Source organism: Orycteropus afer, unplaced genomic scaffold, assembly GCF_000298275.1.
Source record: "Orycteropus afer afer isolate SDZICR_OR568_19922 unplaced genomic scaffold, OryAfe1.0 scaffold00074, whole genome shotgun sequence".
Taxonomy (NCBI): domain Eukaryota; kingdom Metazoa; phylum Chordata; class Mammalia; order Tubulidentata; family Orycteropodidae; genus Orycteropus; species Orycteropus afer.
Window position 1 is genome coordinate 9,839,704 of NW_006921661.1, and position 16,156 is coordinate 9,855,859.

The 16,156-nt window shown below is 43.1% G+C and overlaps 1 protein-coding gene across 1 annotated transcript in view; it reads left to right on the top strand.

Moving 5' to 3' along the window:
• The window catches only part of CLPB (caseinolytic mitochondrial matrix peptidase chaperone subunit B), a 217,569-nt gene that overhangs the window by 26,874 nt on the left and 174,539 nt on the right, over nucleotides 1-16,156 (top strand). Inside the window, exon 3 of the mRNA XM_007940977.2 lies at nucleotides 12,482-12,568. Within this exon, the coding sequence (XP_007939168.1) occupies nucleotides 12,482-12,568 (87 nt within the window). The remainder of the gene's footprint in view (nucleotides 1-12,481; nucleotides 12,569-16,156) is intronic.

The following is a 16,156-nucleotide window of genomic DNA, read 5'->3' on the forward strand; positions in this document are numbered from 1 at the left end:
TCAGGGTTGTATCCTTTCACCATACTTATTCAATCTGTATGCTGAGCAAATAATCTGAGAAGCTGGACTATATGAAGAAGAATGTGGCATCAGGATTGCAGGAAGAATCATTAACAACCTGCAAGACGCCGTCTCTGTAGGAGCTCTGGTAGCTTAGTGCCTAAGGCACTTGAATGCTAACCAGAAGGTTGGTGGTTCAAACGCACTAGCCACTGCTCGGAAGGAAGGTTGGGCAATCTACTTCTGTAGTGATACCACCTCGGAAACCCAGTGGGGGTCGGTATGAGGCAGAATTGACTTGATGGCGGTGGGTTTGGTTTTTTTGTTTTCTACTTTGAGGAGGCAGCTCTTCCCTGATTTTGTTTTGAGTGCCATCCGACCTGAGGGCTCATCTTCCAACACTGTAATAGACAGTGTTTCAGGGCTATTCATAAAGTTTTCCGGTAATATATGAGATAGTGTTTCACTGCTGTTCATAAGGTTTTCACTGGCCAGTTCTTTGAGAAATGGGTGGCCGCTTCTTTCTTCCAAGTCTGTCTTAGTCTAGAAGCTTTGCTGAAACTTGTCCACCATGGGTGACCTTGTGGTATTTAAAATACTGGTGGCAAAGCCTCCAGCCTTACAGCAACATGCAAGCCACCACAGTACGACAAACTGACAGATGAGTGATGGAATTCCTGGGTAGTTAGAGTACTGTAAAAGAACCCTGGTGGCACAGTGGTTAAGTGCTTAGCTGCTAACTGAAGGGTTAGTGGTTCAAACCTACCAGCTGCTTCACAGGAGAAAGATGTGGCAGTCTGCTTCCATGAAGATTACAGCATTGGAAACCATATGGGGACTGTTCTAGTCTGTCTTAGAGTCACTGTGAGTTGAAATTGATTTGATGGCAACAGGTTTTTTGTTTTGTTTTTAAAGTAATGTAAGCAAAGGTACTTTGTAATTAGTAGAAAGGTATTTTATATTATGATGAATTCTGAAGTGATTGTATGAAAGTACTTAATAAGGCACTTGACACATGATAGGCTGTCCTTACATGCTACCTCCCTTTGTAACTCCATCTCTTTGGGTCCCAGCTTTGCCTTTTAGGACTACACAGAACCTACATTCTCCCTTTTTCCTGTTGTTGTTGTTGTTTGCCGTCGAGTCAGCCCCGACTCATAGCGACCCCTCCTTGGGTTTCCGAGGCAGTATCACTACGGAAGTAGGATTGCCCAACCTTCCTTCCGAGGAGTGGCTGGTGGGTTTGAACCGCCAGCCTTCTGGTGAGCAGTCAAGTGCCTTAGGCACTATGCTACCAGAGCAGACGTTTAAATATTAGGGGGCAGGCTAAATAAGCCTTGATTCCCTAAATGTGGTATCAAGTCTCTTCCTCATTCAAGTCATTTTTTAGTGTCCCTCTGAATTCTGGTGTGGCATGATATTACTGTAAGGAGCAGGGTGGTTATCCTCTTTGTTAGTGATTTTATGCTTCTGTTATTATGGCCTGAGTTTGCATTCACTTTCTTGGCAGCTGCACTCCCACTCATAGATGTTGTCAACGCAGCCTCCTGAGAACCAGGGCTTCCTGTTTCGTTAATTGGGTTTATTTTAACCTAAAGGCAAGACCACTTTAAATAACTGTATGAATATGAAAGTGGTGGTGATGGTATGGAGATGCCCATGAAGAAGAAGAAGGGATGAATTGGGCCTTTCTCATCCTGAGACTAAGTGAAGTGTGTCTCTTCCAAGAGAGAAGGTTTTTAGAAACCGGAACAGAGAAGTCTCACTCCGATACCCTCCTTTCCACTTAAAGCTTTTCTTTCTTTATCATATTCTGTCAGCTAGTTGGTTCCATCAGATGCCTATAGTGCACTGTCTGCATGCTGTATGTTATGCAAAAGAAGGAAAGAAGCAGATGCGATGTGTGCACTGGAAGTGTGGTCCAGTAGAAAGCATGGGCTCCGGTCCCAATGCTGCCTCTTACTGGCCATGTAATCTTAAGCAAGTCATTTATTCTCAGGCTTCTTTTCTAATCACAGGATCAATTGAGATCATAAATACGTAAATGTATTTATGTGATCAGTGAGATCTCAAATGAGATCATAAATACTATGTAGCAGGGCTACATAGTATTTATGGTAGGCTGCTCAAGAAATGTGAGTTCTTTTGAAGCCTACCATTCAAGAGCTTTGCAAGGCATGAAGAGCAAAAGCATGCTTTTGTATCCACTGACTGTACAAACATTTCTGAGCACCTGTGATATTTAAAGCACTTTTTTTGTCTACTTGTCCTATTTTTCCACCTTCAGTTCAGCTTGGGAGCGCTTTGTGAGCACAGTCCATGTGTGATTCATCTTGGCCCTCAGTCTCCAGCACAGAGCCTGGCATGGAGATGCTACTTAAGTTTTATTTTATTGATAGAGTAAATCTAGATGAGTGAAGGCCAACCCTTTGCCCTGATCCCTCAAGGAAGCCAGGTATTGTGGTTGCTTTGCACAGTTCATTCTTTACTGAAAACTTTTCTAGGGTTTGAAACTTGACAGTAGTGGTTCAAGTGCCAACCCTGTTTGAGAAGTTTGAGCCACTTCTGGGTCTCTCTGCTTCCTGGCTCCGAGCCAGCTGCCCAGCTGTCCTCTGCAACAGCCTAGAGTCTTGCTGTGGTGCCGGTAGGTGGCGCCCATGGGCCTTTCCCACACTTAGGCTGCCTGGACAGGCCTTCCCTTTCACCAGGTTACTAAAGCAGGTGATGACTCTCTGGGATATCCTCTCTATCCCTGGGCAGAGACAGGGGTGGTCCCAACTGGCCTTGTATTGTTGGACTTTTGTGTTTTATTCCATCCCAGCCACCACACACGCTGCTTGGGGAAGCAGAACGTTTCCCATGGAGAATCCCAGGAGATCATGAGGGGCTTCTGTGCTTCCGCCCATCCTTCTGGCATAGCTCATGCCTCTGCTTCCAGGAGGTGATCCGTGTGCTCTGTTGATCTGACCTACAGTTCCCTGGCATCTTTCTCCAGAGTCCTGGCATGTATTTGAGCAGTTTTCCAGGTGTATAACTGTCTAGTGAGCCCCTTAAAGAAAGGGGTACAGCAGAATTCATCAAAGCACCCTCAGTCCCTTGCTCAGCACTCCTCAGGAGAAGGGTCTGGAATGAATAGATGAATAATAATAGGATGTGGTACCTTAAAAAACTGCTATTCAAATTAAAGGATGCTGTATAAACAACTAGCTTTATTCTTCAAAAATGTCAATATCATGAAAACAAAAGAAAGGCTGAGGAACTACTCTAGATGAAAGGAAACCAAAGACACGCAGTGCTTGATCCTGATGTTATTCCTGCCTTGTAGCCTGAATCCCAGGGGGTGGAAATTGCTATAAAGGTAGTTGAAGAAATTTTAATATGAGGTATACTTTAGGTAAAAATATTGTATCAATGTTAAATGGCCTGACATTGATAATTATTTGATAGTTATGTAAGAACCCAAATCATAATAAAAATTAAAGAAAAAAAAAAGTAATATAAGAAAATATCCTTGTGCTATGAAACACATGCTGAAGTATTTGGGGGATAATCAAAACCAAACCTATCGCCATCGAGCTGATTTCAATTCATAGTGACCCCTATAGGGTTTCCAAGGCTGTAAATCTTTATGGAATCTTTCTCCCTTGGAGCAACTGGTGGTTTCTAACTGCTGACTTTTTGGTTAACAGCTAAATGCCTTAACCACTGCATCACTAAAGCTCCTCATTTTGGGCAAAAGCAAAACCAAACCTACTGTCATGGAGTTGATTGCGACTCAGCGACCCCCATTGGGTTTCCGAGGCAGTAAATATTTTCAGAAATAGAATGCCCAGTCTTGCTTCCGTGGAGTGGCTGGTGGGTTTGAACCACCAACCTTCTGGTTAGCAGTCAGATGCCTTAGGCACTGTGCTACCAGAACTCATTCATTTGGGGGGCAAAGAGGTGTAACTCTTAAATGGTACAGTGAAAATTGAGGTGAAATTTTTATAAAGAGAATTGGAGTGAAGGTTTTTTATACCCTTTTCTTTTTCTAATTGCTCTTTACTTTTGAAATTATTTCAAAATAAAAATTTTTTAAAGATAATAGTCTATATACCTTAATGTATACTAAATTCCTTCCTAGAAACTAAGAGAAATGGGACGAAGAATGGGCATTATTCAGTTTAATTCAGCTAGTATTCATTGAGCTTCTCCACTGTGTGCCCTTCAACAAATAGAATAAGTGTAATAATTAAGCAACTAAAGTGGAAAATTTAAGTGCTTTCACATACATTGTCTCCTTTGGACATCTTTGCATTCCTGTTAGGTAAGTTTAGCAGGCTGGTAAGTCAGGTAAAATGACTGAGGTTCTGAATGGTAAGTCCAACTTACCACAGCCTGGAAGAGATAGACATAGGCGCATATCCGGGTCGATCTATTCCTGGGGTGATGCTTTCTGCGTGTCTATATCTGCAGTATGAAAGGAAAGATCGAACTGATTGATTTGTATTGGTCATTCTTTAATTTCAGACTTAAAAAATTTATGTGATAGGAAATGATAGATTATGAAGCATGCATACACATTACACAGTGTGCCCTGCATTCAGTACAGGTGCTGCATTCTTCCAGTCCCTCTTCTTCCTCACTGACCAGGCATGACTGAGTCCTGTCATGGACTTTCTTCCTGGAAATGAGAACATCTGGAGAGCTTCCTAGAGGAAGGTTCCTTGAAGGAGGGTGCTCAGTTTAAGTCGTGAATTCAAAAGATGCCACAGCAGCCAGTGTCCATGGGATTAAGAGTACGGACCCTGCTTGAAGCCTGCTGGCCCATCCTGGGATCTGAGAGCAGCCCTTCCTCCCTTGCCCCGCCCCCAGCCCTGGCAGGCTGGGTAGATAAGGCGCAGATGGAGGCTGTGTGTGGATTCTAGCCCCAGGCGCCTTGCCTCTGCTCAGACAGCCGGGCCTGGTGCTGTTATTACTGTAAACAGGGCCTTCTGTGAGGCTCCAGCCAGGGCCCTGTTGCCCAGATAGTGATCATGATTGGGTCTGCATGGCTCACTGCTTCCAGGCCTCAGATGCAGGTGGGACAGGGCTCCCCACCCTTGAGCTCCCGCCCCAGCTGCAGCTGAGGGCCTGTTCATGTGAAGGATCCGGAAATCAGTTGGAACAATGCACGATTGAAGTTCAGTGGCCGCTTTGTATTGATTGGTCATAAAAAAAGGAAGAAAAATCAAGTGGTAACATCCCTCCCCTGAGTGAGAGAGCTGGTTATCCTGAACAACTCAAAACTGCCCCACGTCCCCAGTTGTTTCCTGCTGTCCTACAAACAGCAAGCCCGAGGTTTTGACGTTTCTTTGGAAGTCTTGCTGAGTGCTCCTGCTAGGAATCCACCTCTCAGTGTGCACTTTGATGGTACATATGTTTAAAATCATAAGATTTTAGAGCCGTTGGGACTTTAGAAATTATTTAATTCTTTATTTTACTGCAGAGAAAAGTAAAGCCCAGAGTGAAAGAGCAATTTATCCAGGGCCAGCACAGGCTGTTACTGATAAAGCTGTGACTGGAATCCATGACCTCCAACCCGCAGGCTTGTTGTCTACATTGTCTTTAGCCTGAGACTGAGAAGCCACATCCCACCCTCCCACATATACACAGGAGCCTAAGTTCTCTGAAAAAGACAGGCATATTATGAAACAGGTAACTTGTAATACAAAACGTAAGTATGGGTGCTTGGTAAGAGATTTGTGTATGTAAATGCTGTAGACTGGTCATTCATTCAGACCCCGAGCCCTTCTGTGTGCCAGCCACTGTGCCTGGCACCAGGGCTAAAGAGATGGAGATACCTTTTGGCTTCTAGAGGAACACATTGACTATTGGGGGAGTTAGATAACTAAACAGTATATAACCCTACTGACACAGGTGAGCACAGGGCATTGTGGCAGTGTCAAGGCAGTCAGAGAAGGCCTCTTGGAGGAGGAAAATCTAGGATCTTTTTCTTTTCCCTAAGAAAGTTGTTTTTTTTTTTTTAAATAATATATATTCATTTAGGAGGCTTTGGTGGCATAGTGCCTAAGGCATTTGACTGCTAACCTGAAGGGTGATGGTTCAGACCTACCAGCCACTCCTTGGAAGGAAGACTGGGCAATCTACTTCCATAAAGATTTACCGCCTCAGAAACCTAAGGAGGGATCACTATGAGTCAGAACCAACTCAACAGCAGTGCTTTTTTTTTTTTTTTGATATATTCATTTATGAGCTCTGGTAGTGTAGTGCCTAAGGCACTTGATTGCTAACCAGAAGGCTGGCAGTTCAAACCCACCAGCCACTCCTCGGAAGGAAGGTTGGGCAATCTACTTCTGTAGTAATACCGCCTTGGAAACCCAAGGAGGGGTCACTACAAGTTGGGTCTGACTCGATGGCACATAACAACAACAACAACATATTCATTTACACACACACACACACACACGTAAACTTCAAACAATATAGAATCAGTCACAGTGAAAAGTAAAAGTTTGACTCTCTTATACTGCCTCAGAAACCCAAGGAGGGGTCGCTATGAGTCCAGTTTCACTCATTGAGTCCAATCTGACTCGTTGGCAGTGAGTATCTCCTCTATCAATCAAAGATCTTCACTGTTAACTCTGTGGCCTTGGGCACACTCCTGGATCTGTGATGGGTGGTAGTAGACTTTGTTTTTCGTTTTGATTTGAGGCTCTCCTGTGGTCATCTTCAGCTCTGGGGCTAATGAACCCTTATTTTACCACTGCCCTTGCTTGGAGTTTTGAACCAGTTAATTTATCTGCCCATAGATAGTTTTAAACACTTAACTCTCTTCCAAGTTCTTTGTGTACCTTTTGAATATCATCCTAAATGACTCTATTTCTTTTTTAAAATGGGATCAAAACAAACTATAAATTAATAACAATAACAGCAGCTCTTCTGGTTACCTATTGCCATTCTGACAGGAATATACCATAAATGGGATGGCCTTAACAAACAGGAGTTTATTCTCTCACAGTTTGGAGGCTTTAAGTCCAAGTTCAAAGTGCCAGGCTCTAGGGACTGGGTGAAAGCCCCTCAACCGTGGGGTCTAGCTCTACCTCCTGCTCCCGGCCCATTGAAGCTAGAGGTGTTTTTTCACTCAAGACAGCTGTTGGCTGCTGAGACTGAGAAGCCCCAAGGTTGACAAGTAAAAAGGCACAGTCCCGATGTTACCAAACCACACAGCAGGCCATTAACTTAAGTCCATTGTAAGTCCCAAGGTCGGCAGAGCATAGCAGGCTGCTGAGCAACAACATGGCTACATGCAGGGTCCAAGAGTGCCATAGGCTAGAGACCATTCCCAAGGCTTCTCCTTATACACAGGAAGCAGACCACATCCCAAAGGCAGCTACTCAGTTGCTTGTGGTAGATCCCACCATGGAGTTGATTGCTAGTCTCATCGTGGGGAATAACTACCACCAGCTGGCCAGCCACTCAACCAGGCCCAGCCAAGTTGACACACAAACATAACCACCACAGCAACTTCTATGTATACAGTGCTTTCTTGCATACCAAGTATTTTCACGTTTTGCCTCATGCTTTGTCATAGCATCCTATGCAATATACATGATAGTGCTGGTGGAGTCTTCTCCATTTTTTTAACAGATGTGGAAACAGGCTTAGAGAGCAGGAGGGAAATCAGAGAAGTTAAGTCATTCACTCATCCTGTGCTGCTCATCCAATAAGTGGCAGAGGCTAGATTTGAACCAAGATCTTTCTGGCTTTTTCTCCTGTTCCACGCTACTGCCTGAGAGTTGTGCAAGAACTGGGATTCACCTCTGGACTTCTAGTGTGGTCTCCTCTCCACCAACTACCCTAGGTCACCTCTTCAGTTAGTGTCACCCACGCTGCTTTGCCAAGCAGGAGACCTAGTTCATTAGGGGAGGGTCCTCCAAGAGTCTGGAGTAAGCCCAGAAAGGTCTGCCATGCTCACCCCCACTCCCAGCCCCCGACACCGGCTACTGTGCCCTGAGTGGCAGCACACATTAAGCATTCCACTCATCATCTCGGGGATGATGGAATCCTAACCTTTTCGGAGACACTGTGCTCTGTCACAAGCATTGCTCTTTTTAAAAGAGATTAATTCACTTGCCGCATTTTATCCGTTGGTGTAAAACACAGGGGAGAGCAAGGGTGGCTTTCTTAGGCCTCAGAGGCCCTTTCAGCCACTCTCAGCATGCAGCCACCCGCGCAGCTGGCCCAGGACTTTGAAATGATTGCCCGCTGGGCATTCACTTGCAAAGCAACAAAATGAAATGGAGGAGACCTGGTTTGTAAAATCTTAACTTCTTGGGCTGCTCTGTACACAGAGGGGAAGTGGGGGAAGGGCCCACCCAGATGTGAAAAAGGAAAAGTTGTTTGTGGTTGGGCTTGTGGTGTTTTTTCAAAGTTGAGTCAGGTCCTTCCTTTCATGTACCAGGTCCATTTACTCCTTATGGAGGTCTACTATGTGGTATCTTTCCATCCTTTCAACTGCCTTGCCCAGTAGGGACTAGTATCTGCTGTTTCACAGTTCGCAAGTAACAGAGCTCCAATCTGAGCTCTGGCCTTTAGACTACAGAGTCATTGCTTTTTCTATTACACCTCAGTCCAAAGTGTCTGGAAAGAATGATGCTCAGTCAGGAAGCTGGGCAGAGCTTAAAAGCCAAAGTCACATAGAAGGACACCAAGATCTGCCTCCTGAGAGTATCCTTCAGAGTTGTAGAGCCTTTTCAGTGGACCTATGAAAAGACTAAAGCTTAGTAAGATGATACACCTTCTCCAGGGTGTTAGAAGTAGTGGCAGTAATGACAGTAGATGGCAGAACTGGGATTAGAACCCTGCTCTCTGGACTCGGCCCTATGCAGAGAAAGTCGTCTCACTTCATTGAAAGGATAGCAGGTTTAGAGATGGCCCCTCTCCTAACAGTTTCTCCTCACAAAAAGAAATCTTGCCTGGCTCAGATCCTAGAAAGCAAGGACCTCTATCTCTGTCTCCTCCTTGGTAGCCAGCATGGAGCCTGGCACAGAGTGGGTGAGTGCATGTTTGTTAAATAAATGAATAAAGGAGTGCCTAGAGCCAACTTGGCTTAATTATCCAGGTCATCCTCTGTGATCATGTCTTAGAAACCTGGGAATTGGCCAACCCGCCACTACCAGACTGAGACCAGACGTTTTGTTCCATCAAAACAATGGAAATGGAGGTAGGGCGGCAGGCAGAAACCCCTGTGTACTGAATATCTGCTACATAGCAAGCTCTGGGCTGGGATCTCCCTGCCAAATAGAGCTATGATTATCCTTATTTTGTAGGTGATAAAAATGAAACTCGTAAGAGTGATTTGCTCACAGTTGTCTCAGCCAGACCGGAATTTGAATCCAGGTCTAACTTACTCCATGACCCTTTATTAGTGCTTTTCTTTTTTATTAAGTTACACTGAGCCCTCAAAGGGCAGGAAGATGAGGCATTTCAGTCTTCTGTCTGTCTCCAGAGCAGTGCTGCTTCCAGAATTCTCAGGTCAGACATGGGACATGAGTCACTGATCACTGGAGACATGAGGCATTTTGCTCGCACTGAGCTGATCATTGCCATTCCCTGCCTTTTCATTTCCCTGTCCTAGTTCATCTCCCCTGGTTTATTACAGCAGCCCCCTGACTGTTCTCCTTTTCCCCATTTTCTATTCCCTGCCTCTTTCAAAATAAGCCTTCTTAAGCTGTTAGGTTAGTTTCATAATTTCTTTTGTCTCAAAACCTTCAGTGGCAACCCTACTGCCTATGGTAAAAGTTTAAGGAGAAGCAAACAGGTTTCCTCTCTGTTGTCCACTTCAGAAGGTTGATGGTGGCTGATTGGAACCTGTATTGAGGAAGATGCTGAGGCTCTTTCAGGGACTCCACAAGAGAAAAAAGCTGCTGTGAGAGATTTGTGATGTGTGCCTTAGAGGTAGGAGTGCAGAGTGGAGGTTTACATGTATGGGGAAACAATTACCTATCTGTTATTGTTGTTGTTATGTGCCATCTAGTCGTCTGCAACTCATAGCGACCCCTCCTTGGGTTTCCAACACAGTATGACTACAGAAGTAGATTGCCCAATCCTCCTTCTGATCTATCTGTATCTATATATGTATGGTTTTTTTGTTTGTTTGTTTGTTTGTTTTTTTAGTGTATGTTTTCTTATGCACTTTTCTGGAGAGAATCATCACCTTTTATCGTATTCTTAAAGGAGTCCGTCGCTCAAAAAGGGCTCATATCCACTGCTCTGGCCTCCTAGCCTGGCATTTGTGGCCCAATGTTGCTCCTACATACCTTAGCCACTGTCTGTTTCTCTGCTGTGCGCCGTCACCTGGATGGAGCTGCTTGATGGTCTCTGAATGTATTTTGCTGTTCCTCCCTGCTTCCAAATTGTATCCTGTTCTTTTACCTTGTCTGGCATGTTTTTTCTCCTCTACACTATTCCCATTCTTTAAGGCACAGTTCAAGTCCTTCCCTCAGAAAGCGGTCTTTGATTAGTTTGAGCCCGTCCTGATTTTGCATCCCCTGATTTTCTAGCCCAGAGAAGTGAGAACATCTGATCAAAATCACAGGATCAGAATTCCAGTCTCTTTGACTTAAAGAACCATGAGCTCTCCACTGCACCCTGTGGCTTGCTAATTTAGAGAGGAGGTTTTGTGCAAAAAGCAACTTTTGTGTCACAGAAAATTCATCCCCAGAGTTCTAAGCCTCTTGGCCATAGATAATGACTTTAGCACAAAGAAAGTTTAACAGTGTATGTGTTAAGTGTATGTAAGTAAGTGTATGTAAGTAAGTGTATGTAAGTAAGTGTATGTAAGTAAGTGTATGTGGTAAGTCTTTGACTAAAAGAAATCCTACAGACCAGAGGTGAGAGATGGGGGTTTCCCAACCTCCTCTCAGCACTCTCGTTTTACATTCTATGCCTCAGCCATATCAAATCTCTTTCAGGGCCTCAGGGCTTTACCTCTGCCTGCAATACTCCTTCCCATCCTCAGCTCCTTTTGTGTCTCATTCCTCTTTATCTTCACTTCCTCAGTTAGTAGGTTTGCTTGTTTGGCATCTCTTGTCCCCATTCATAGCACTCATCAGCTGCATAATTGTGTTTGATAGTCTGTCTCCCCACTGCATCAGCATTGTGAGAGACACATAGACATCATGGCTGAGTAAATGAAGAAGTGAGTACATCATGTGGCTCAGCAACCTTCTAAGCTTTAGTTACTGGCTCCCTTCAACAGCACAGAGATTTCATTTGACTTGGGTCAAAGGAGCGGTGAGGTGAGAGGGATGCAGGCTTTAAAGTCGTTATTGATCTAGTTCCAATCACTGTACTGCCCGTGAACTAGCTGTGTGACTTTAAGCGAGTCAGTTCTGTGCCTTGTTACTACGTGCATGTAAAGAAGAGATTAATATCAATTTCTTAAAGTTTTGTGAAGAGTAAATGAGATCAAGTATGTTAAGTGCCTGGGACAGTTCTTATCTGTAACAGGTGCTTAGTGTTCCTTCCCTTCTGTCTGTCTTACTGCCTCATTGCAGGGTAGCCTCTTCCCAGGATCCAGAATTCAGAATTTTAGTGCTATACTTTTAGTCTTGGGTTTGCTGAATTATTCATTAAACCATTGTTGAGCTCCTATTATGTGCCAGACACTAACATATAGACTTAAATAGGCTTGTATGGATTCTCTGAGGAATCCAATCTACCATTTCTAGAATTCTTTGCATCTTCCTTGGGTTAAAGGATTTCTAGTTTTGAAACAGCCAACTTGCAGATAAACTTGGTGAATGTGATTCATTTGTAAGCTGGAAACTACTTTGATAAGAAGTATCATTAGGTGTTCTGTACTAAGCACTGGATTTGATGAGTCAAGGAAGCTTTCTTAGGAGAGAGAGTCCACAAACCAGGATTGTATCACATACCATGAGAGTAGGACTAGAACAGGCAGAGAGGCAGAGAGAAAGCATTCTAGACCAAGGGAGTGATGAATGTCAGGGTATTAAGGTAGGGAAGGTACCTTCTTTTCTCAAAAAGTTAGGAGGGCAATAGCAGGGGCAGACTCTTTAAAGGAAGAAGGGAGAGATGGGGGAAACTTTGGGTCTAAGGAGAGTGGCCAGAAGAGCTAGAATAGGGGGATTTAGTTCTTAAAGTCCTCTACTACTTCAAGATTCATCCAGGTTCCCTATTTATTGACTGTCATTTCTTCTGTGGTTCTTTCCACTCTTCTCATGGTGAGCTCATAACCAAATACCAGGCCTGTTGCCATCAATTCAGATTTGACTCATAGTGACCCTATAGGACAGAGTAAAACTGCCCCATAGGGTTTCTAAGACTGCAGTCTTTACAGAAGCAGACTGCCACATCTTTCTTTCACTGAGTGGCAGGTGAGTTTGAACCACCAACCTTTTTGTTAACAGCTGAACTCTTAACCAGGGCTCGTTTCATAGTGAGCCATACACTGAAAATATTTCTTCCTTTTTAGGCTATTATCAGAAGGTGCAGATGTCAATGCAAGGCACAAACTTGGCTGGACAGCTCTCATGGTGGCAGCCATCAGCCGAAATGACAGGTAAGAAATCTCTTTCCATACAGGGGTCCCTTAACCAGATATTTGCATGATCCCTCTCCCATCCTTGCTCCTCTTCCCTGCTACTGTCTTCACCCGAGGCAGGGAGGTGGACTCAACCTAAGGTACTGGACAACACCTGTTGTAATGGAAAGTATAGATGTGGGGAGGAAAGATGTGGCTTTAGCTCCCAGCTCTGTCACTCACTGACTTTAAGCCCTTGGGCAGATTATTTGCGTTATCCTGGCAACCAAATATTTGAAAGCCTTTTGTAAACGATTCAGTGTGCGTGGTGAATGATCATCATTATTTTTGTTATCCACCAACTATCCATGTTGAGAAGCCTGCAGTCAGTGCCCTCAGTAGGAGTTACACTGGGGCACCTTCTTTGAAGCTTATGATGGAAACTAGAGAAGGTAGGGGAAACTTTGATTGTATTTAAAAATTGATTAAATAAGAGCAAAAGGGGATTCTTTCACCTATTTTAAGAAAGCAGACTCTAGACGATAGCAGCCACTGAAATTGATAATTAAAGGCAATAATTTTATTGTCTCTTCAAGCAGGTCTTTAAGACTTTTATCTGCCAATAATAGCTACCTTTGAAAGAGTCCATGTATGTAGTGGAAACCAGAAACACTGGAATTTTATAATACAGTGGTACTGCCTGCCTCATATTGGCTGAGACAGTTGGCTATAATCGAGATAGATCTTTCTTTGCTCCTTTCTCATGAACTTTGTTGCCAGCCACTCAATTTCTTTATTTGCTGCCTTTAACACCAGGTATTTCATCTTTAAAATAAAAATTGATGTAAATAGGTGAGAGACTTGGAATCCATTCTTGGTTCAGACTGTTAATGATAGAAGTACCTTGCATGAATTTCACTACTCCACAGACACCCTATGTCTTCATCTTACATTAATCATTTCTTTCTACAAATAGTTAGAAATACATGTATTTGATCCAGACTCTGCTAATCTTTGGGGGATCAGGGACCTTGGGGAACTCACAGTATAATGTGGAAAAGAAAAGCAGGTGAAGAGACATAGTCTGGCACAGTCAACAATGAAAGAGCAGTGTGTTCAACATGTTATAGAAGAAAAGGGTGTGAGGGGGCTGGTCTGGAGGCAGAGTGGATTCTTGTTGCATTCTTAGGAGAATCAAGTAAGGTGATGCATGTGTTCCAGATTATAAAAGGTGAGTTGTTATTCTCTGATCCCTGCATGAGACCTCTCTACACACAAATACACATGCACACATTCACCCAGACAGAACATCAGGCATTCATTCATTCAGATAATATTTTTTGAGTGTCTGCTGTGTGCTAGCACCTAGCTAGGACCCAGGTTGGCATTCCTTTGCACTGTGAGACAATAATACTTCATTTATTTAAAAAATTGCTTTCAAAAGGAGTTTGAGTGCATATATTTTTTAAATCCCCACTTATTTCAAATATGATATTATAGTTCTGAAAATTCAGAGATTGTAAAGTTGGAGATTTATGGAAAAGTGTAGAATCAATGGACCTTTTCATCATGTTGTCTTTCCTCATCTGCACCTAAGTGCCAGCTCAAGTTCTTGCCCTCTTAAACCTTTTGATGACTGATGCCATTTCCCATTTCACCTGCAGGGAACTCTCCGACCTCTGATCTCCAGAAGCATTTAGCTTCTGCTTTTTCTTACAGTTATTCATATATATGTTCATTTCCTACCAAGCAGTGAACTCCCTGATGGCTAGAACCTTTTTCTCCTGACTTTTTATTATGGAAAATTTCAAACATATGCAGAAGAGAACATAGCATAATGAGCCTCCATGTAACTAACCATTTCCAGCTTCAGCAGTTATCTAATCATGGCTAATCTTAGTTCATCTGTACTTACCTCCCCTAAATTATTTTGAAGCAAGCAGATTTCTGACTTGTTTTTGCATCCTTAGTTGCACCTGGCAAAATAACACAATTCTTTGCACTTAGTAAGTGCTTAAAAACAATTATCAGTCGATTATTTGTCCAAAAGTTCAGTGTTTGAATGTGCAGAAATGAAGCCAAGAAACATACTAGGATCTGCTATACTCAGGCCTACAGCAATAGTGCTAACAGCAAACAAGTGCCATCAGCCCTGTTTGCTCAAACTGCTGAAAGTTTCTGCAGACCATTACCTCGTCCTTTTGGGCACCACTGTCACTTGAAAAAGGGCTTAGTAGTTTACAGCATGTGTCCTCTCTAAGCTGGAGTTTGTCTTTTAAGCCAACAATTGTAACTGATCCAGGATTGGCATCTCTGTATAGCTGATGCCAAAGTCTAGTGCATTTTCCTCCCAACCCATTGGCCACCCCACCTTCACCACTAGTCTTCTTCCCCAGCTTTCAGGTGTTTCCATCTGCAAGAGAGCACTGGTAGTGGAGAAGAGGGAGAGGTTATATTCTCTTTATGTAGTACTTTTAGGGTTGAGACTGAATAGGAAATAACACTATACTTGAGAATACTGTTAGTGATCAGGTAGCTAGTAGATAATGCTTTTGGAGATACTTTTCTCTGAACCTAATCAGTTGTTGGTTTAACTGATTGTCTTTATTGCTTTATTAGCAAATGAGTGATGCTTGCTGAGCCTGGCAAAGTGAGAGTGATCACCTGTATTTATCTGCTTTGGTTCCAAGGACTAATTGTTTTGTAAACACCCATTTTGTGCCCCCACCCCCCACCCCATCCTTTCAGTGTCAGGGAGGACAGATTCTTACTGAAAACCACACTCTCAGGTTGGGTTTATATATTCATTGCACAAATGTTCTTTTGGCACCCACATTTTTTCCAGGTACTATTCTTTGTAACTGAAATATATCAGTGACAAGCAGATAAAGATCCTTACCCTCATAGTGCTTATTTATATACTAGTCTAGTGGTGGTTGGTAGGTAAGTAAGGCAGGGACAGAAAATAAATAATAAATGTAATACATAAGTCAACTATATATTAGAAGGTAAGAGGTGCTATAGAAAACAGAAAAGCAGAATCTGGGTAAAAGGGAGTGCCAGTGGTTTATCGGTCAAGGTGAGTAAGTTGGCCTTATTGGAAAGGTGCCATGTGAATAGTCTCAAAGAGTTGTCTGTGTCTGTGCCAGCTGCATCTGCCAGTAAGTTTCTCCTTATTAAAATGTGCTGATTATCATATAATAATCATCCAACCTTTCTGGAATCATATTGGCCACTCTTAAAATGTTACAAAAGATTAGATTTTGAGTAGGAGAAAGTAAAGGTACAGCAGTCCTTGATTCAAGGCTGAAAGCAGAGAGTCTTCCCCTCCTTGGCAATGCCCCAACCTCAAGAGAGATATCCTGAGAGTAGCCCAATCATTTCATACCTTCAACATACCTTTAATGAGATGTGTTTAATGGATGAGTTACTGTGTTAAATCCTTAGGGATACAGAGTATGATAGCTTCTATCCTTAAGGAGCTTAGCTGCTTTTTTTTTTTTTTTTTTTTTAATTTTTATTGTGATTTGAGTGAAACGTTAAAGAGCAATTTCGGAGGCGGGGCAAGATGGCGGACTAGGCAGAAGGATTGCACAGACCCTCTTCAACAAAGAAAAGGGAAACCAA